Here is a 22,676-nt window from a genome sequence, read left to right as displayed (position 1 = left end):
CTTTAATTTTAGGCTTTATTATGTATAAAACCCCACTCTCTCCAAGTCGTCCTTGATTCCTTGCTCACCTCGAAAGCCATGGCGATATCACAGTATGCCCTATTCACGCTCTTCCTCTTCCTTGTGCTCTTGTCGGAGCACCTCGCCGGAGCAGAACCCACCGCCGCAGCAGTGACCGCGAGGCACCATCCGATCCCCACACCCACGGACGTCAACTTCATCAAGTCTACCTGCATGGCCACACGCTACCCGGCCCTGTGCGTCCGCTCCCTCTCGGGCTACGCCGCTGCTATCAGGCGCAACGACCGCCACCTCGCCCAGGCCGCCCTCCTCGTCAGCCTCTCCCGGGCCCGGTCCTCTGATTCCTTCTTCTCGCGCCTCGCCCGCTCCCGCGGACTTGGGCCTTGGGACCACCGCGCTGTCAGGGACTGCGTCGAGAACTTGAGGGACACTGTCGACCAGCTGGCCCAATCCATGCGGGAGCTCGGTCGCGCAGGCCGGGAGGCGGGCCAGGACTTCGAGTGGCACATGAGCAACGTGCAGACGTGGGTCAGTGCCGCCCTCACAGATGAGGACACGTGCATGGATGGGTTCTCGGGCCATGCCTACGGGAACAAGAGGCTGAAGGCCGTGGTGCGACGGCGGGTGGTGGGCGTGGCCCAGGTCACGAGCAATGCGCTCGCACTGGTCAACCGGTTCGCGTCCAAGCACAGGGTAATGGGAGAGCCCTAACCAGAACTTCCACTCAAGTCTACTCGCGTATGAGTGGCTCGAGATGAGTACTAGTGCACGAGCACGTCCAGGGTAAGTTTTTTTGTTAGATTTGACTAGCTAGATATCTCGTTCGAGTTGTACGTACGTACAAACAGTAATATCAAAAGATGTGTGAAATATCGGTGTCGCTTAATGTAAGATAAGATGATGGAACTAGAGAGATGTAATTGTGATGTTCTGCCGAGGGATAAATATGCTATGGTGATGCTGCGCCATGATTTTGCTACTTTTTTTTTTTTTGTGCTGAATCGGTACTATATTTATGTATGGTTGTTTGTCGAAACAATATATTAATTATAATTAATCAATCTAACTTAAGCTTCCTAGCCACGTGGACAACAGATTAATTTAAGGTCGGTCAGTCTCGTACCTTTCTCTGCCTTCTGGCTAAGATCAAGTGTCTGTCCATCTTTTTAATTTCGCCTCGTCTTAAAAGTGAACAATCATGATAACCAATACCAGCATATAGTTGTAATTTTTCAAGATGAAATGGCTTCTAATCCCTCGACCTCAAGCTGAAAGTAAGAAATTCTACATTTGATTACTATCGGTGGACTCTATGTACTCCTTTCATTTTCCAGTTCCGGATTCGTTATGGTTTGTTTGGTTTCAATGAATAATTTTAAAATCACACTTTAATTTAATTCTATTCATAACAAAACAACACAATTTATATAAAGTCAAATGAAGAATTCTATTTATACCTTTTTTTTTTCACAACAAAATAAAATAACTCATACAAAGTCGAAATATGAGTCACATACATAATCATTTATACCACTCTTTTTCAAAATCAAAACTTGATTTTAAAATTCTACTTTGAAACTAAACGCAGCATTAAATTCTCAATGCGTGAGAAGTGTGAGAATCTTAACGCTCCGTTTGGTTTCGGAGTCTCGGTTTAAAATTTTAACTTTAACTTTAATTCAATACACTACACAATAAAATTTACTTTTTCAAAGTCAAACTGATGAGCTCCATATATTATTTAATATATAATCTCATACACTGTCTAATATACTACATAACAAAATTGGTGAGGTCCACGGATTTTTTTTATCTTTTTTCACAATCAAAATCAAAATTACAAATTTAAAACTTTAATTTTAAAATTAAACGCACCATAAATATTTATCTCATAAAAATATAACAAAAAAATCAATAATATTTCAATTATGAGGATAACTCAAGTAATTAATAACCACTTACTGATGCTTTTTCTCCATGGAAGGAACTAGATTTGTTTGACAAAATTTAGGTTGCCATGAGAAAGGGAGTGTAATGTAGTGACTTAACACTCTCACCACGTAACCTAAAAATTTCAGATTTGATTTTTATCAATGGAACTATCCGTTTTTATTTATTTAGATTTCATTTTAATTTTTTTATATTATATCACGAGTCTTTTATTGTAGACGAAAAAAAAATTTAGGATGCCATTGCCGTGCCTGGCCTGGGGGGAGGGGAAGGGTGGGGTTTTGGGCTTTTCGGGAGTGGGTGGAGGACTGAGAGTGCGGGCAGGTAAGACAGAGATAGCCACAATTTCCGGATTTTATCTTTAAATACGAAGATGGCCCCAACAAGAAATTTTGGAAAAAGCAAAAGGACAAGGAGACATCGATTGATTCCCCGAAGGATTTTTGTATTATTTTTCGTTCTTTTTGACAGGATCCGGACCGGCAGCTGACCAAATCTAACCGTGTTTCCATTTGCCACGTTATCAAGGTTCATCCCGAGATGATGATGGCCGTAGTTGAAAATGGAATTTGAGACGTCCTTGTTCTTCATTGAATGCCTCTTTTCTTTTCTCTGTGTACATTTTGACATCCAAGAACGCAATAAATTTCGATTAATTCGATTTGAGTCAATAAATATCTCGTTTTTTTGGGAAGATTTCTTTTCTTTTCTTTTATATTTTTTCAAAAAATGCCCTACCCCTCTCTCTCTACTCAATTCTTTCTCTCCCCGACTGTCTGTTGCTCTTCGACTTCCCCGTGTCCGTACATCCAGATCGATCCATCCATCTTCCATTTCCCATCTCCTTCCTTCGTCGATCCATCCGTCTTTCTCCGTGAAAGCCAGGGTCGAGCCCTGAACCGTGAAAGCCAAGACAGTGACGGTGACATAGAGCTGAGTCGAGGGAACCTGGTGAACCTGCTCGAGCAATTGACCCAACAACTGGTTCAATTGATTGGTCCAGTTCTCCACCTGAACCTTCCACTGCTCCATGCCCTCCATCCTCCCCCTCCGAGTTACGAATTCTCAGCAAAAGGAACCTTAAGTTTGCAACAAGAACAGCGATTCTCAGGATGGATCTTCCGAGGGAGGGAGATTTGAAGAGGGAATTTTGCAAGCCCTAATGATGAACTTGACAATGGAGGTGATGTCCTTGGCAGAAGGGAGCGTGGTCTTGATGAGGAGAGGGAATGAGTGAAGACGATGATGGCTGAGGTGAGAAGAGAAGAAGGAAGTTGGGGATGAGTGAAGGAGGAAGAAGATGAACAGTGGAGGAGAGGGGAGGGGTGGGGTACATTTTGAAATATCTCCAAAAATTTGGATCTTTTTAAAATTTTTAAAAGTTTGTAGGTAAATAAAGTGGAGTTTGGCTTTGTTACCAAACAATGTTGTCCAGAATAACTTCTTTACCATTTATTCGTACTTTCTTCTCACTAACTTATGTAAACTGGACACTCGTTTTACATACGCAAATCATTCGATTTGTTATTACGATAAATGGACAACTCACTTGCTAGCATATCTCCATTACACCTCATGGGGCGGCTCGACGCTCAATTTTTACGAGTAACGATTACTGTGAAGTATTCGATAATTTTTCTCTTCAATCATACGATTAATTAACGCATAAGATACGATCTTAAGATTCGAGGGTAATCAGAGGGCTATAGGGTCGTGTCCCTTGGAGCCGGAAGAAATTCTTTTAACGTACACCTTTTTATTTTTTTTTAAGGAAAAGAGGAAAAAAAAAAAAAAGAGGGAATCCTCACGTGAATTTCACTTTTACCCATCCCTTTAGCTTTTTCTTTTTGCGGGCTGAATAATCGGGACTCACTTCTCTTTAGGCAAAGTGCACATACAAATCTCTATACCCCGTTTTTATTAATGCTTTCTCCCCCGTAAAGTAAGAAAACAAATTCCTGGAATGAATGTTGTCCGCACAGAATATATACCATTTAATTCCTTCTATATATCTGTGAAATGTGGAGTGGAACTCGTGCGGGGTGTGATTAACATATGCCTAGCAAACGTAATATATCATTTAATAGCCTCTCGTCGCACATATGAGCAAACATGAGCGAGTATGGACGCTATAATTGACGAATTGAAATCATGTACATAACAGCCTATGTTTGTCTCATATTAAGTCCTCCCGTGTAGCATGAAATGGCGACCGACTCGTTGTGTTCTACACTTCAAGTACAGTACCTATAAAATAGATAGCTCACTGTGGATAAGTCTGCATAAATTAGTGGATAACCGAACATGAAACTTTGGTTTCCTTCGGCTCCTTTATGGAAGATGGCTAAATTCCAAAATACGGATATAAATAAAAATGAGACGTCAATGAAAGAAATTTAAAAAAAAAAAAATCAACCCCATTCTTTTAAATGGACAAAAAGTAATTGAAATTAAAAAAGGAAATGGTAAAGCGTTTTTTTTTTTTTTTTACCCGGTGTCCAGTATAGTCTTCTTGTACTCAGTAAAGTTTTAAATCTCCCTTTTTAGTAATCAAGTAATAAAGGCCGATGCTCTGGACTAGGAATTTAATAATAAAACCCTAAAATCCCTCTCCAACGGGGAGGCTCGTCGAGCCCCGGCCTTGGAGCTCAGCTAGGATCTGGCGTAGGGAACCTGACCGATGGGCCTCATCCCCGAGACAGTCCACGCCGGGTCTAGGCCCAAGAGCCCAATGTGCGATTTGACAGTTGAGGCATGATGAGTTATATTCCTTTAGGTTTTCTTATAAATGCCATCTCTTACACAGATTTGGTAAGTTCACTGTTTCACTCTTAATAATTTTGCTCTATCCCTAAAAAGATTCTGACTTGAGCATCAGAGGAGTTTCCTTAGAAACAACTCTTGAATCCTCACATCACAGCAGTGATACGAAACACGAGAGTTTAGTGAGAAACCAGGAAGAAAAGTCTCGGAATCGAGGAAGAGATGTTAGTTTTCAAAGAAGATCGTGGTGGGAGAAGATTCCATCCCGAATTCTTTTTGGGAATCATTAATGTGTATAGATAAATAGGTTATCCACGATAAGCTGTTTACCAAGTGATTTGGCACACTCCAGTAATAAGATACTACACCAACCGAATAACCTTCACCGAGAAATTGTTCAGGGACGGACAATGGAGATGAGAACCAGTTGTCAGGAAATTTCACGATCCATGAATTGCATTTGCTTAAAAAGAAACCTTTTTTCGTCAGGGAAACTCGCCGAGTCAGAAGTCGTAAAAATCGGCGTTGTGGAGCCTTCGGCAAGGAGTATAAGGAAGCATGCCACTATGCAGTAGTCCGGAAATAATCACAGAGGAGATAGACCGTCAAGGGCAAGCTTCTAGCGTGTTGAGCCCAACTGCGTGATAATACACCTCGAAACCTGTCCTTGGTGCATCCAATAAAGATGGTGGTCCAATTAGTTAATCCTCCTGGACATTCGACTAAGTTAGAGAGCTTAATTCGACTGAGATTTGTTCTAATAACTAGAAGTGCGAATCAGGTGGCAAACTGGAGTTGCAAGAGTAGGCAAGAAGATGTGCGTCCAACATACGTATCGGACAATTCATGTACGTCGAAGTCTTACGGACAATGGTTTTAAAATGAAGTATAAATCTACGTTGATGGCTCAACAAAAGATAATCCTAAGAAGGCAGGTTTTAAAAGTATATGCAGAAAATGAAAAGTGAAATGAAAGGACATGAAAAGTTTCACTGGTGAGAATTGAAACCATAACATTTCTATTTAATGCAAGAACGCATACCACTACACTATGTCTCCTTTTCCATATAAACCATAACTCAAAATTATTGAGAGAGCATAATATTTTCACTTTATTGGACGTAGCAAGATAATGTAAAATTCCGTTCTTATATCGGCCGGAATGAATATGGGGACACAAGAAACAAAAGCAATATATTGTCATACAATTTTAAAAATCAATGTGCACTTATAGTGATGAGGCCAGCCCGTAGGCTCAGACTTGAGCAGCCCAGTAGGCTTGGAGCAGGTTAGACGGCCCAGATTCAAGAAGCCAGAGGCCCTTGCTCGGCCCAGTCTTGCCGAATTAGGCGATCTTAGTCCGACACAAATATTTGCGATGATAAAATATATATACACATTGGGTACCAAAGATAGTATAACACAGTGCGCACATGTTAATTAAAAGGCTGCATATTTGATTTCTTATGGTCTACTCATATTTCTTTATTTGTGATTAGAATTTTTATTTTATTGTATCAAATCAATGCGTCTTTCTTATAATTGAAAAAATATAGAGGTATCTTAGATACCATGTGAACATGTGTTTCTTTTTTAAACAAAAACATGTGCAGTTAATTGTATTCGGTTGGAATATATTGAGGTTGAATCATTTCAATTCAGATAATTGTTGTGCTAATTAAAATATAAATTTTTGAAGCACTAGCATGATGTCCAAAGAATGCATTTTTATACCCTCTGATCATGAATTTGCACACTTTATTTGCGATTGTTTCAACTACATCTATCTATACATATAAACTTGTAACCAATGCATTAAATAGAGGCAAAAAAAATGTAAAATAATATAGGGGTAAAATGGTAAAATTCTTACTAAGTCATATATTAATATATATATATATATTAAAAATGTATGAAAATATCACTTATTATCATATTTTTATCTATATATATATATATTATATAAAGTTATAACCAGTGCATTAGATAGCGGTAGAAAAGAAAAGGTCAAAATAATATAGGAGTAAAAAGTGGTACAATCCTTACTAATTCATATGTTAATATACTTATTAAAAGAAAATACTAAAAATTTGTATGAAGAATATTTCAATCACTTTTTAACATATCGTTGACAAATAAAAATGTATTCATTATCTCAAGAAAATAACCAATGCATTATATCTTATAGGGGTAAAGTGGTAAAATACTTACTAATTCATATAATAATATATTATATATTATAAATAAAATATTCAAAAAAGTATGAAAAATATTTTAATCACTTATTATAATATCGTTAACAAATAAATATGTTCACCATTTTAAGAGAATAAATAATCATTTAAACTTACATAAACTTAAAATTAATTTAAAAAAATTTAAGCGTTAAAGGGAATTGTATAAAAGCTTAATTAAGTAAAATTTTCATCCAAGTGATTGGATCATTTTATCTAAAAGTGTTCAAATTCATAAAACTTAATATATGGAATATCAATTATAGTAAAAGTGCACAAGCAAATAATGAAGTTTAAAAGTTGTGACAAACTCTAATGTTCTTATTCTTTCATAAAATAGACCTAACGATCTTATATAAAAGTATTCAAATTTTAGATTAATTTTCTTATAAATAAATTAGATAATTGCAATGATGTCTATATTACATGAATTTCTCACTTAAGAACTTTTGATATATATTTAATATATATTCTTCTATTAGTAGTTTGAATTTGCTGTACTACTTTTTACATGCTAAAAAAATTATTAATTCAAATCAATTATTATTTTCATATTTAAAATTTTATAATAAAATTTTATTTATAAAATCTATGTAAATCACTGGTCCAACAAACTAGTAAATATATAAAACTGTAACCAATACATAAAACAAGGGTAGAAAAGAAAGTGTTAAAATAATATAGGAGTAAAGTGGAAAAATCCGTACTGATTCATATGATAATATACAATAAATATATTATAAAGAAAATATTTAACAATATATAAAAAATATTTCAATCACTTATTTATCACATCATTAATAAATAAAAATATATTAATCATTTTAAGAAAATAACCAATTCATTAAATAGGGGTAAGAAAAAAATATCAAAATAATATGGGGGTAAAGTAGTAATTTTTTTACTAATTCATATGTTAATCTACTATATATACAAATAATATATTAAAAAATGTATGAAAAAATTTCAATCACTTATTATCATATCGTTAACAAATAAATATATTCATTATTTTAAAAAAATAAATAAACATTTATACTTATATAAACTTGAAATTAATTTAAAACATATTTAAGCATTATAGCTAATCATATAAAAGCTTCATTAAGGAAAACCCTCATCCAAATGACTGGGTCATTTTATCTAAAAGTTGTCAAATTTATAAAACTTAATATATAGAATATCAGTTATAATAAAGGCGCACAAACAAACAATGAAGTTTAAAAGTTTTGATAGATTCTAAGGTTTTTATTCTTTTATAAAATAAAACTAATGATCGCATCTAAAAGTATTCAAATTTTAGATCAAATTTTCTTAGAAATTGAGTTGATAATTGAAATGGCATATATAGTACATGAATTCCTTATTTAAGAACTTTTGATATATAATTAATACATATTCCTCTATTACAAGTTTTAATTTACTGCATAGCTTTTTACGTGCTAATATAAATTATAAATTCAAACCAATTATTGTTTTCATATTTAAACTTTTACAATAAAATTTCTTTATAAAATCGTGCAACGCACGGGTCCAATAAACTAGTACATACATAAACTTGACTACAAGCTAATAAATAGAGGTAAAATCGTAAAATAAATAAGATGTTATGGTCAAATTATGAAATGCCTAAAATTAATATAGGTGTAAATATTTATATAATTAATTCATAGAAACATAATTACACCATTTTCATTAAGTACATAGTATATATAATATATAATCTTGAAAGAAGTGGGAAAGTCGCTTACCCCTCACTCCTCAAAAAAATAAGATACTATGTTTGCTAACAAAATTTGATTTTCCTTTAACTTAACTTAACTTTTCCGTCAATTCAACAACAAAATTATTATTTTTTATTTTTTTCTTCAAATTCTCTCTCATATTTTTTTCTCGTCTATTATCTAAAGTAATTTTTAATACTAAATTTTCTCAATTATTCAAAACTTTTTCCTTAATTCAATAATACAATCATATTTTTTTATCTTCTTATTCAAATTTTCTCACATACTTTATCCAAACCACTTTGATCTTTATTTTCTCAAATCAAACTAAATCAAATTAAATGAAAATTAACTTTGTTACCAAAAGCTATTAAAGATTCTCAAGATAAAACCCTTTGACTGCCATAAAACAAATAGAAATTGACATTTCTTAGAAATTATTTCCAATAAATAGAAGCCCCAAGTAAGCTTAAAAGCATAAAATATAAAATTCTATGTCTACGCATGTTGTAGTACCTAATTGTTCCTTTGTCTTAATAAATTGTGACATAATTGTAAATATATATAACTTGGGTTAGATTAATAAATGCATATAAATTAAAAGTTTATAAAAATTTTAATTTATATATGCATAAATATTTGGGACATGAAATACTTTAATATATCCTCAAACTTATGCATAAATAATATAATTACAAAATTATCGTCGAAACTCATTTTTACTATTTTTTACCAAATCTTGAAAAAATAATAATTTTGAAAAAGTTACTCTACTACTTTGCTTCTTCAATATAGTAGTAACATATTAATTAATCATAATTTCTTAAGATATTTGAATATAATTATTAGATATTATATACTATAGGAAAACGAAATAGTGCTTAAGAAATTTTTTAAATTTAACTAAAAATAGTTTAATTAGATAAATTCAATTTGTCCGTGCGACGCACAAGTAAAAAACCTAGTTAATTCTACATAATAAATGGAATTGTAAGGATCTACTCAGTTAGATAATATACAAATTTTTGTATTCATCATTTTTGGTATGATAAATAAACGTAATACAAATTATTCTTATGAAGATAAGTACATTTATATAAACCAAGTTTATACACATATAGATTAATATTATTAAACGTACATTATTCTTAATTTATCTACATTGTGTATTTTCAGAAGTCTTATATAGATAATCATATTACATAGTAATTAAGTAAATCTTCCATTTGTTTACGTAATGTTTGAAGAATAATTAAAGTACAAGCAAATACTAAAATTATAAAATTTATTCTATCATTATCATTCTTTCATCAACTAAAAACTAATGATTTTGAATTCTTAGGAATTTTAAAATGTTTTCATAAATATAAAATTGATAAAATGATGTATATGAATTTATTATACAAATTCTTTATTTATGAATTGAATAAAAAAAATAAACCTTTTACATATATCAATATAAAATATAAATTCATATTATTTATTATTTTCATTGTTTATTTCTTACTATAAAATTTTTCACAAAAGTATATAACGCCCCAGTTTAATAACCTAGTTATGAAGTAAAGTTATCGCAGACTTCACAATATCTTTGATTTATGTTCTTTAATTTTCAATTCATACTTATATTTTGACAGAATCTTTTTTACTAGGTCTTTTAAATTACTTTCACTCCTTTATCTACCATAAGATGCAAATAATAGGTCTTATTTTCATTTCCGAACAAACCCTTAACTCCACAGTGAAGATGAATTACAAATCGGTTGCATTTTTTTCTATGTGCATCCCACTATTCAGAAGTCTAACAGATTTCGACTAATCAAGTTAGAGCCGGGTCGACCTACTAAGGGGGTAAAACTCTTACAGTATAGATTTTCTCTATTCACAATACTTGAATTTGAAACTTTGCTTAAGAAGAATAAGTGCTGAACCGCTTAAATCAATTCATGTTGGTACAAATTGGTTTTTTTTTTAACCCCTAAATATCAAGAAGCTCGTGGACCCAATATCCGTAGATTTCCTTGTGGATGAAGTTATCTCTATAGGGCAAATGAGAAATCGTGCAATCATGGGATAAGACTTTGCAAATACCGGCGACAACATTAATTTTCCCACCCCATCTCAAAATTATATATTATATAGAGATTTGATTAAGCAGAGTTCTCCCATGAGGAAACAACTCCAATCATATATTTGTTTTACAGTTTTAGGGGCGACCACAGGAGCTAATGGAAGGAAACAAAAAAATTAAATAATTAAAGTGACACAAAAGGTACCATTAATCATAATCAAATTTAAAATCTTATGATTCGTTTTCCAAGGCGCGTTACACTGCATCATAACCCTTTTCTCAAATCCAGTCATACTCTTAATGGTTGAATTCGATCTTTCAAGACAAAATCATGCAGAATTCTAATTGTTGAGATATGTTATCTCACATCGAAAAATTGAGAAAGAAACCACAAGCTTATATGAGGCTTGGGTCCAGTAACCTATCAACTTAAGCTTTTGGGTTGCAGATGGGCTCAAGTCCGTGTAGGCTCAAGTGGGTATTTTACATGGTATCAAAGCAGAATTGGGACCGTGAAACCTAATATGCTCTAGGGTTGTGAGAGACAGCAACTATCCAAAAATGAGTAGAGATGTCAGGAAAGGGTGTCGAACAAGATTCATTTTCAATGTATACTGTCAATCCATCAGACTACACAGGTACGAGCTTGATCAATTACAAGCTAAATGGCTCAAATTATCTTACCTGGTCGAGGGCTATGGTCACTGCATTGACGGCGAAGAACAAAGTTGGGATGATTGATGGCACGGTGCCAAGGCCACCGGAGAATGATCTAAACAGGGCGAAATGGGATGTCTGCAATGCCCTGGTAATTTCCTGGATCTTTAACACACTGGAATCGGAGCTCCAATCCAGTGTAGCATGTGCAACAGTGGCACAAGGATTGTGGGAAGACCTGCGGGAAAGATATTCGCAGGGAAATGAAACAAGGATTTACCAATTGAAAGCAGAAATCGGCAATTTGAAGCAGGAGGGAATGTCTGTGACGAAGTATTACTCACGACTCAAAACACTTTGGGACGAATTGGATAATTACCTGGAGATACCGGCGTGCACTTGCTCTGCCACCAAGTTGTACACAGCGCAAAGAGAAAGGGAGAAGACCCACCAATTTCTGATGGGTCTGGGGTCGGAATTCGCGACTGTGAGGTCCAATATCCTCAGCCATGAGCCGCCGCACTCCCTGAACAGAGTTTATGCCCTAATTCTGCACGAAGAAAGACAGAATATCGTGACTCAATCTCACAAGACCGCTGCACCAGATGGAGCGGTATTCTTAAGCAGGTTAACAGGGAAACAGGGGAGCGGCGGCGGACAGACTTACAGTGGACAGGGAGGCGGAAGAGGCTCGGGAGTGACGAGCAAAACCTGCTTCCACTATGGCCGCGTGGGTCACATCAAGAGCTCGTGCTGGCTGCTGCATGGCTTTCCGACGAATCTGGAATCGAAGCCGGTGATTGAGAGAGGAGGAGGAACCGGGAAGGGTTTGGCATCAGGAAGAAGAGGAGGAGGAACGGGACTGGCAGGGGGATACCGTGGGCCGGGCCAAAATTCGGGTCAATATAATGGGCTAGGTCAGTATAATGGGTTGCGGGCTCACCAAGCCCAACTGGGACAGTCCAGTGACGGACATCACAGATATACAGGCTTACAGGCCCACCAGGCCCAGATTGGGCCATCCAGCAGCGGACTGAGCAGGCTGTCACGCCTTTCGGAGTCAACATTTCAGAAATTACTCGATTTCCTCGGTCCCGATGATGACAACATGCCTCCTAATAGCGGTAAAAATTTTATTTCACTGAATTATGCGCATGACTGGATAATTGATAGTGGAGCTTCGAGACACATGACCGGGCATGCAGATTTTCTTGTTGAGGCACAAGTACTTGTCAAGAAGCTAAAGATACATATACCCGATGGAGGAATTCTTAATGCCTGCAGAAGTGGACGAGTTCATATAGGCTCTCTTACTCTCTCGGATGTTTTATTAGTCCCAGAATTTAAATGCAATCTCATTTCCGCGTCCCAGTTATCTAAGGATTTGGATTGTTGCGTGATATTTTACACGGATTTTTGCTTGATACAAGACCGCACCACGAGGAAGACGATTGGAGTGGGTGAGCTCTAAGGGGATGTGTACCATCTATGGCGTGTGGCTATTCAGGAGCAGGCTAATAGAGTCATCAGTGACGAGACAGATGATTTGTGGCACATGCGACTTGGACATCCATCACGACGGATTAAGCTCAATGGTACTAGTTTGGAATCACATGCAGCTATAAATAAAGAGTGTGATATCTGTCTTTGAGCTAAACAAACTCGATCAAGTTTTGATCTAAGTATGAATAAAGCTGCTTTTCCTTTCCAATTGATTCACTGTGATTTGTGGGGGCCTTATAAGGTGACGTCTATCTCTGGAGCTCGTTATTTCTTGACGATTATTGATGATTATAGTCGAGCTATATGGTTATATTTGATGCGGGAAAAATCGGAGACGCAGCGCCATCTCACCAATTTTTGCAAGTTGGTGAGGAATCAATTTAATCGCACAGTAAAAATAGTGCGAAGCGATAACAGAAAGAAGTTTGTTTCTCGGGATTTGCAGAATTACTTTTCTACTGAAGGAATCATTCACCAAACCTCTTGCATAGACACGCCTCAACAAAATGGGTGTGTCGAGCGGAAGCACATGCACATATTAAACGTAGCGCGAGCTTTAATGTTTCAGGTAGGGCTTTCAACTGAATTTTGGGGAGAATGTGTTACTACAGCGGCGCATCTGATTAACATAACTCCCACACCAATTCTGGGAGGTAAGAGTCCATATGAGGTATTATTTGACAGACCGCCGAATTATTCGAATTTGAGAGTTTTTGGGTGCTTGTGCTATGTTCATGATAGGCCGAGAGATAAAGATAAGTTCAAGCCTCGATCACGCCGATGTATATTCATTGGTTATCCCTATGGTAAGAAGGCTTGGAGAGTTTATGATCTTGAGAAAAATGAAATATTTGTGTCTCGAGATGTACGATTTTGCGAGAAGGAATTTCCATTTTCTGAGCAGATGGATGATTCGGGCAGAAAGGATACCAGTTGCATTCGTTTTTTTGATACTGAAAGACCTACTTATTGGGCAAGGAGTCAGGGGGAGTTGAGATTTGACAGTTCGGTGGGAAATCAAGAGGGAATAGGGAGAGGATTAGATCAGACAGAATCCAATAATGATCTGAGAGAGGGTTCTCCTGACGAACGAGACACAGTAGACATAGGTGAGCCTGAGGCACCTCATATTGAGATGGAGAATAATGAACGAGTATTACGACGCTCCGATCGACATAAATCTGCACCGAAGTATTTGGAGGATTTTGAAGTGCATATTCACACCGCTTTACACACTGTTAATTTTGAGTCTGGATTGACTTTTTCATATGATAATCGGGCAGATTTTATTCATGGAACAGAACACTCTTACAATAACAGAGAAAACTTGAGCAAGAGAGTAACAAGAGATACAGATATACACCAAGTCACTTGAAAAGATAGTGAGACAGATCAAGATGACACATCATAAAACTTCAATACTCAGACAAGATGGCAAGAACACACATTACTGAAGACACTCGGATGTCACCGATGCACACATAGATCCTTCGTGTGGACTTAGGATTGAGATGCATATGCCAAAATATCAGGATCACGTTCGAATTGATGCATATTGTCTTCCTCCAAGGTCATCCACGCCTCGACTCCATCCCCAGTTTTGGTATCCATAAGAATGGCCAGCTCCAGGCCATATTTTGAAGCACTGGCCAAGGTCGGCGGCCCCCAACCAAAATCAATACTGTATACAGGGAAATTACACCAGCTCGTAAACATAACTGCTAAATTTGCATCCCCTTTGTCCACTTGTTCAAGCAATCCTGATTCCGTGGTTGCTACTAGTAACCTAAGCTCCTCAGGATCTTTCACTTTACCAAGCCGATCGATAATATCCATCAATCCCTCCCTAAACCAATCAAATAATGTATGCGATAACTCTGATACACTCTCATTCTCGGGCAGTACCGTAGGAGGGCTACACCAGTCCAGAAACATATTACCCCATGTGTTCTCTGGTATCGATAACTGCGTTTTCGTTCGGAAGTTTACTACATGGACTAGAAACAAGGGTCTTAGTTGCCCCCGTTTTGCCCGATCTATCCTCAGTAAAACGCTACTTATGAGTGCAGTGATGAGTTCCACTCTTGAAGGCCGCTTCTCATTGTCATTTCTCCTAGCCGTTATCTTGGCCCTCAATCTTGATAATGCTTCGCCATTGAACACAAATCTTTTCAACCTCAGTTTTGGATTCTCCATGCTCCATATTGGCGGCAGAAAAGAATAATCCTTGAGAGGAAATAAGCTTGGGGCGTCAAAACTTGGGTGAACCGCCTTGAGAATTCCCTCACGATTTGTTATAGCCCATGCGCTGAGGAACATACATATGGAGCTCATATCGGTCAAGACGTGATTAAATTGCACCGCGATAGCCAACCCACCACACTCGAATACATTGACTTGAATAGCAAGTAGGGGTAGGGAGCTCCTTCCCGCTGCTCCGGTTGGAAAAGCTGGACGAGCGAGGAGCATATCTGTGTAGCTCCCAATATCATCAAGCAGATGCTGACCGAGCTCGCGATTAACTTTGGCTACCACAAACTGGACACCCTGGTCATTACAATCAATAACAAAGTCATTGCCATCTGCACCATTTCTCCCCGCTAACGGGTAGAATATGGTTAATGTCTCCGAAAGTGATTCTTCAAGCCGATGAATCTTTGTCGAAACACTTCCGACATCACCTTGGCCCCCATCATAGTAAAAGATTATTCCCGGATAGTGAGGAGGCTGATATTGATCGACAAAGGACAACTTCAACTTTCGAAGGTGAGAGGGGGTCGGAGATGATGGTTTCACCAACTTCTTGTACTCAACGTGAACCTCCATGACTATTCCCACAACAGCTTGCACAACTGCCCACTCTTTCTGCCAAAAAAAAAAAAGGTTCAAAAAGTAATTTGAACACTCTAATTCATATGATCTGCTTTTAGAAATCATGCGCTTGATTACCCAAATTAAATATTGAAATTAAGTTTTCCGTACTTAATTAGTGGATTTAGCTTGTTTGATCAATACTGTCTAACTCGTTTTTAACTCTTAGAAACTTACCTTTTACGTTTTAAATTTTCACGGTGAGTCAACTCGGCATAGAAACTTAAATTTGATATATTCGTATAGAAATGCGAGTTTATTCCGTAAATTCCCTATTCTACCAAGTCAAATATTGAACTAACTTATTATTATTTTCATGAGATTGATTAACTTTGTAGCTCTCGGTTGGGAAAATGGAGAACTAACTTATAATTTCTTCTAACGTCACTTTTTTGTGCAATAAATGTTTAGAAATTGTAATAACATGTTTGGTTTGTGTAAGATAGTAAAATGTGAAATAATTATTTACCCAAAAAAATATAAAATAATTCTCATTACTTTATATAAGATTATAATTCATAAAAATCAGTATACAATTATTTTTGAAACTATATTCATTATTCAATGAAATTTACAATTCTACCATTTGATTCTACATTTCAATTTTGTGGACCCTCCACCATTTCTATTTAGGAACTTGATTTTATAATTTATTTAACTTAATGGGTTAGTTAAAAAAGTGTTGAATGACCCAACATCACTTGATTCAATCGGTTTAATACTTATTTCCCTTAAATAATGTCTTGGATTCGAGTCTTGTGAATGAAGAAAATATATGCTAGGAGACGTTTATTATTAATGGGTCGACCTGATTCAAAGTTGACTAATCAGGATTCATTGAACGTCCCGATACTAAGGTTCACACAGAAGAAAATTGGTTTGAATGATTAAGTAAATGAGACTTACTTATTTTTTGATTGAATCACTCAGGCAAGAGAGGAAATTTTTGAATTTGCAGTGGCGCTCCTAAACTTTTCATAAATATGGAATGGATTCTTTTGTGTCACACGCACGAAAGGGGAAGAGAGAGAACGAGACAGGGGATAGGCTGTGGGCAAGCAACGGGCAGGCCGATAGTGGCAGCAATCTCGGCTACCACCGAGCAAGGCGAGGTCACCGGCAACCTTAGAGGTCACACTGTAACCCTACATGGGCAGTGATGGCGGGATTGGAGCCACCACGGCATGGAATCTCTCTCTCTTTTCGATTTCGAAGAGAGAGAAAGAGGATGATCGAAGTGGTGGAGGCTCTATTGCCGTTCCCCATCAACATAGAGAAGGTCCCTAACGAAGCCCCCACCGCTCCGATTGCATCGCTCTTTCTCTTTGAATATCAAAGAGAGAGACGATTGAGGGCGGTGGAAGTCGGAATCGGGGCCACCACTGTCTCCTTTCCCTTCTTAGTTAGATCGACTTGATCTGTTTTTTTAATATTTTTGCTAAAATCTTGATAAAGTAATTAAAAAAAAAGAAAAAAATAGATTGGACCTAAAGTTGAAAATTATAAAGTTCTGCGGACTTGTTTAAATAAGATCTCAAACAATATGAAATTTTCCACACTTATTTCACCAAACAAAATTAATATAATTATTTCTGTTACAAATGAGGCTCATGACCTAGTACAAATTAACATAATTAATTAAAAACTTATTTTATTTAGCACTTAATATTTCAATACTTAATAAACACTACCATACTTTTTGTCCTCGATTAGCCTATGCGAAAATGAACACTCATTCTAACAAGTTCCTATTGATAGAAATGTCGATAACCGACCCGAAAAACGTAAACGTCTCCAAGCCTTCAAGGATTAATTGCTCATGAAAATGTCGTCAGAACTTCATGAAAGAGTTGTCAATGACATATCAAATTTTTATTTAGGTATAGTTGAATTGACCAGTTAATTATACCAAGCATTGTTAAAATATGTAGCATAACTTGATTAAAGGTAGCGTTTGCCGAGCAATAAGCATTAAAAAAATATACTTTCAATCCGAATAGTTTCCCAAAAATAACTATATCGTATTTATAACTATCAAAATCTCAACTTAATTTATAAGTTCTGAAAAAATGAGACTTCCGCACTAATGATAATCTTGCTTGGAAGAATCAAGGTCAGTGATAAGCCACAGTTGCTCCTCTCTCTCCCAATCGATTCATTGAGAGAGAGAGAAGAGAAAGAAAGAGAAGAAACATAAACAACGAAAGTGGCTCGCATCGGACCACCATAGCCCATACAGGTACAGAGGCCTCATTTCAGTCACCACTAGGGCGGATGGCCAGCGGCGAACCACCACTATCCTATCCCCTCTCCCTCCTCTTACACGTCCACTCTAAGTCTTTATTTTCAGATAATTAATTATATTTATTATCTGAAATATGATAAAATACTTTGAAATTGGCACATTGGCAGGGAAGTACCGCAGCAACAAAAAGGTGATGATTTTCATGTTAAACTGTATTATAGAAAACGTCAAATAATTTTGATAATTACAATAATGTATACGAAATTACCTATCTTTGGAGATCAAACCACCCACACCGCTGAGGAGCTCCCTCTCTCACACACACTCACTTTCTCTGCTGAATGTCGCCTGCGGCTATGTGCACTTAAAATGGACCAATTTATATATCTAGAAAATTGGAATCGTATTATTTAATTGAATATGATGCTAATATTAGTCAAATAATAGTGGACGTGATCTTATCAGTTCAAGCGTATTTGTCCCAGCGCCATTTACATTTCCCACGTGCATGGGCCTATCTCTGCTTAATTGAGAGCATCTCTCTCTCCTATCCCTCTCAGTTGGATCAGCGAATCTCATGCCTTAATAACATATCTCATCCCCATTACTCACCCCATCTACCCGCCTAATCACTCTTGCCCCTCCATTGATGCATTTATTCCCCCACACCCACCAGGGAGGATATAAGATGACATCGTGTCACCGACATGCATAATCTCGTTTTCACCAAATAAGATTCAATGGTGGGAAAAAACAAGCTTTTATTTCGTTTTCGAGTTGGATAGTGATCAAACTCAAATTGATTTTGTACAATGATTACAAGTGTTGATAAATATATTGACATGTGAGAATACAAATATTTGTATATATATATATATATAAATGTGAAAGTAGACGATGAATTTATTATTAAAAAATTAATTATAAAAATGATTAGAAAAGAGTGTGAGTGAGAAATTATTATTAAATGAAAGAAAATGACAAAATAATAATTATTATATTATTGAATTTAGGAAAGAATAGAGTTAAATTTGGTACAATTAAATTATTATTTGAAAACCAAACGGTAACACCACCAACAACGCCCCCAAGCCAATGATAGCGAGAATAATTGCGACTTCAATAGTTAACCATTGAACCTCACTAATTCCATAGTTTCTTACCGAGTACTATGCGAGCACTAGAAATTCAAAAAATTAGGCACTGTCAATTCTATTCAGCATTTCAATATACTGCAAATTCCATCAATTTTAGTATTAACTTTTATGAACGTTTGGCACTCAATTTCTTCCTCCTTATAATTACTATTACTCTAACTAAGTAGGTCTCTTTTTCAAAATTTAACCACTATCCTAAGCTCGAGCATGGTCTATATATATAAGAGTACTATGCCCTTCAAAATAAGTACTTCAACTTCCACAAATTCTAGTACTGAGCTGAAGAAACGTTTGGTACTTCATTACCTCCTCCTTTTGCTTACTACTTCTCTAATTAAGTACTTCATTTTTCCAAATTTTACTATCATTCTCAATCTCGATACCGGCATGGTTTTTAGTGCTGATCTAAGAAATTCTCGGTATGCCATTTCTTCCGCCTTGTACCTACTATGTACTATCCCATTGACGAAGAATTTAAATTTTATAATTTTACGTACTGATCATTAGTACCTGCAAGTTCCTCGTACCATCTACCCGGCAGGCCCAAGTATGTACTACAATATTTGACTTTTTAGTACTATCAATGTCAAATTCAGTATCGCCTCTCGAGTACTACGCGCTTATGTAGAAGTACTGCAATTTACACATATTTTAGTACTAACCTAATGAATGCTTGGTGCACTTTCTTCGTCCCTATACTTACTATCAATCTCAATCCTCGGAATGATCATAATCCTTTTTTCAATACTGAGCCTTTTAATAGATATTAAAGAAGATCATACAGGCTAGCTCAAATATATATAAAAAAAAAAGGAAAGAAAGACTTTCTATTAACATTTTCTTTTGTTCAATAAAATGTTTCGAATTAGTCCACGTAACTCGTACATATCGATTAATGATTAAGATAACAGAAAAGTGGGTTGCGTCCGGCTACAACGGAGGCTCATGGGTTAAATACAATAAAATAGAAATTATAATAGCTAATAAATGGGCATGGATAGTCCCACTGAGTATCAAACCTGAAATCTCTTGGTTACCAGGCGAGAGCGTGCGTCACTACGTTACACTCTCTTTTAATAAAAATGATTTCTTTTATATCTGCCATGGTATCAAGAAGCCCAACTGCCCAGACTAATTGAGTTTGAGCCGAGACTTTATTTAATGGAAACAAGCACTAACCGCTTGAACCAACCCTTATTACCCGTGCATGCACGTACATTATGTCGTTTGATACAATTAATTGTGAAAAATTTAATGTCAAGAGCTTACTCCTAAGAGGTATAGATGGCCATGAGTTGCTTTAATTGATTATAAAAGTTAATTGTAAGAGACAACCCAATATTTTAAAATATTAAGAAAATATTAACAATAACCAAAGTAATGATCAAATAAAATTAAAAGTTAAAAAAAAAGAAGAAAATATCTCTCACGGAAATAGGACACATAAAAAGTAGTGATTATGATATCAATAAATTAATTAAGATGGAAAAAAAGAATATTTATGAAAATAAAAAGGCCCGTTTCTTTTCCTTATCTCCGTATGAAATGGTTCTTTTATTTTTTTTAATTTATCCCAACAAATCAACATGAGTATATGAAAAAAATTATTTTTTATTCATTACAAATTGAATAAAGTATATAATATACTAAATTAAAATATTAAATATAAAGCGAAACGGTATGTACAATACTATTTTTCACTTCACATATGGACTATATATTCTCTATTTTTTATCTCACTAATTTACAAATTAAGTTTTTGTTGTAATATTCAAAATTAAAATAATGTTTCTCTATTTTTATAGGATTGGACAAAGAAAAATAAATATTATGGTAAATTACATAAAAATCATTAATTTTTTTTTTATCTCATCTCAAATCTATCTTGTACTATTAATAATTTTTCATTTTTGATGAGAAAAGTAATGAAAGGGATCGAGCACAAAGAGGGACAGTAATATATTGATTATTATGTTTTCTTTTTATTAGTTAAATAATATACGAACAAAATCACTTTCTTTTTCTTATTTTACTCATTAAAGATTAAATAAATTATATAATATAATAAAATAAATTATTAGAAAATAAAGAATTAAAAAAATTGCACGAGTATGAAATGTTTTCGTATGTCCTCCCACGTTGCGCAACTTTATAAGTATTTAAGATTAAGATATACATACATATATAGTATATTATATATAATGCAGATGTGTGTAATATGAATCTATATAATCAACAGATCGGGTGAGGAGAAAAAGAAATGAAAAACTCCTGGGTGGTCTAGAAAATGAAAAATTAATCATCCAGGATCTTATTCGGGGGCTCATTCCTCAGGAGACCCTACGGAATGGATGATTCCCCAATTCAGGAGAATCGTTTGCGGAATTTAGGGGAATGGGATTTCGATTCGCTCGAAAGATTTACTCACAATCGGAATGAGATATTGTGATTCCAATTCCGTCTCATTTTTTTCAGGAATGAAAGGGAAAAAAGTCTTTCCATAGAAAATTATTTATTATCTAAAATATAATAAAATATTTTGATATTGGCATGTAGGCGGAAAAGTGCCGTGTTAACAAAAAGATACTGATTGTAATGTTAAAAATTGTATTAAAAAAAAGGACTCATTTTCTCAAATTAGGCCAAGAGTTCTTTGAAGTTATCATAATAATAAGAACATCATTGAAGAATTCTAACATGACCTCAAGTAAGAGTGACACTGCACCTTTCATCGTCAAATGCCACAGTGCCCACAGGTTCCACACGCATCCGAAACGGGGGAGCTATGTGTCCTGCTAACCCGGGGTCACTGTAGTCGCACTTTTTACTAGAGAATTCTAACATGTCAGGTGAAGGTGACACCGCGCCTTTCACCTCGGGTGAGGGTGACACTCTCACTCACTAGCATTATAGTTGATAATAATGCAATAGACATCAAAAATACAAACAGCATCATGAAATATGTCAAACAACTTTGACAATTACAGTTATTGTAAAATAAAAATCGATAAAATGTAGGAAATTACCTATATATCTCTGGAGAATAGATCAAACCACTCTCACTGCTGAGGAGCTATCTCTGACGCAATTTCTCTGCTGTATGTTGCTTCTGGCTATGTACACTTAAAGCGGTCAACTTATATAGAAGATTGAAATCTACTATTTTATTAAATTTGATTCTAATATTAGTTAAAATAATATTGATTGTGAGCCACGTGATATATATATTTTGTTAGTTCACGTGTAATTGTCACCACGCCATCTACACCCCCAACATGTCCTTGTCTCTTCTATAAACAACAGGTCTCATCACCAGCTACCAGTCCTCCTCGTTGACCCTGTCAAACCAAATCTCAAAGGCCACTATTATGGGAAGACTTAATATGTCCCATGAATATCACCTGCTATATTATAGTGATATTTTCCTTGTACATATTTTCCAAATACTCTTATTACATACATTCATAAATGTATGTACCG

General features: G+C 35.5%; 3 protein-coding genes across 4 annotated transcripts; 2 read left to right on the top strand and 1 right to left on the bottom strand.

The window, feature by feature from the left end:
- On the top strand, window positions 1-1,005 carry LOC116215491 (pectinesterase inhibitor 9-like). The gene has a single exon (XM_031551254.1). It carries the CDS (start codon window positions 79-81, stop codon window positions 730-732), a length of 654 nt encoding a protein of 217 aa, XP_031407114.1. The 5' UTR covers window positions 1-78; the 3' UTR covers window positions 733-1,005.
- Window positions 1,006-11,334: 10,329 nt separating this feature from the next.
- Window positions 11,335-12,891, top strand: LOC116206828. Its single transcript, XM_031539645.1, has one exon. The coding sequence runs from the start codon at window positions 11,335-11,337 to the stop codon at window positions 12,889-12,891; it is 1,557 nt and encodes a 518-aa protein (XP_031395505.1).
- A 1,287-nt stretch (window positions 12,892-14,178) lies between these two features.
- LOC116213107 (acetyl-CoA-benzylalcohol acetyltransferase-like) lies at window positions 14,179-22,374 on the bottom strand. Of its 2 annotated transcripts, XM_031547931.1 has the most exons (3): window positions 22,223-22,241; window positions 18,308-18,393; window positions 14,179-15,788 (listed from the first exon to the last, which is right to left on the bottom strand). In XM_031547931.1, the coding sequence occupies exon 3, from the start codon at window positions 15,747-15,749 to the stop codon at window positions 14,424-14,426; it is 1,326 nt and encodes a 441-aa protein (XP_031403791.1). In that variant the 5' UTR covers window positions 15,750-15,788; window positions 18,308-18,393; window positions 22,223-22,241; the 3' UTR covers window positions 14,179-14,423. The 2 variants fall into 2 exon arrangements, with proteins under 2 accessions (XP_031403791.1, XP_031403783.1); XM_031547923.1 differs by lacking the exon at window positions 18,308-18,393 and having other exon boundaries at window positions 22,223-22,374.
- Between the last annotated feature and the right edge of the window lie 302 nt (window positions 22,375-22,676).

Source organism: Punica granatum, chromosome 1 (assembly GCF_007655135.1).
Source record: "Punica granatum isolate Tunisia-2019 chromosome 1, ASM765513v2, whole genome shotgun sequence".
NCBI lineage: Eukaryota > Viridiplantae > Streptophyta > Magnoliopsida > Myrtales > Lythraceae > Punica > Punica granatum.
This window is presented reverse-complemented; position numbering and strand designations above follow the sequence as displayed.

Bases quoted from the DNA above. Each gene is read 5' to 3' on its own strand.
- LOC116215491 (XM_031551254.1), top strand. From the start codon at position 79: ATGGCGATATCACAGTATGCCCTATTCACGCTCTTCCTCTTCCTTGTG.
- LOC116206828 (XM_031539645.1), top strand. From the start codon at position 11,335: ATGTCAGGAAAGGGTGTCGAACAAGATTCATTTTCAATGTATACTGTC.
- LOC116213107 (XM_031547923.1), bottom strand. From the start codon at position 15,749: ATGGAGGTTCACGTTGAGTACAAGAAGTTGGTGAAACCATCATCTCCG.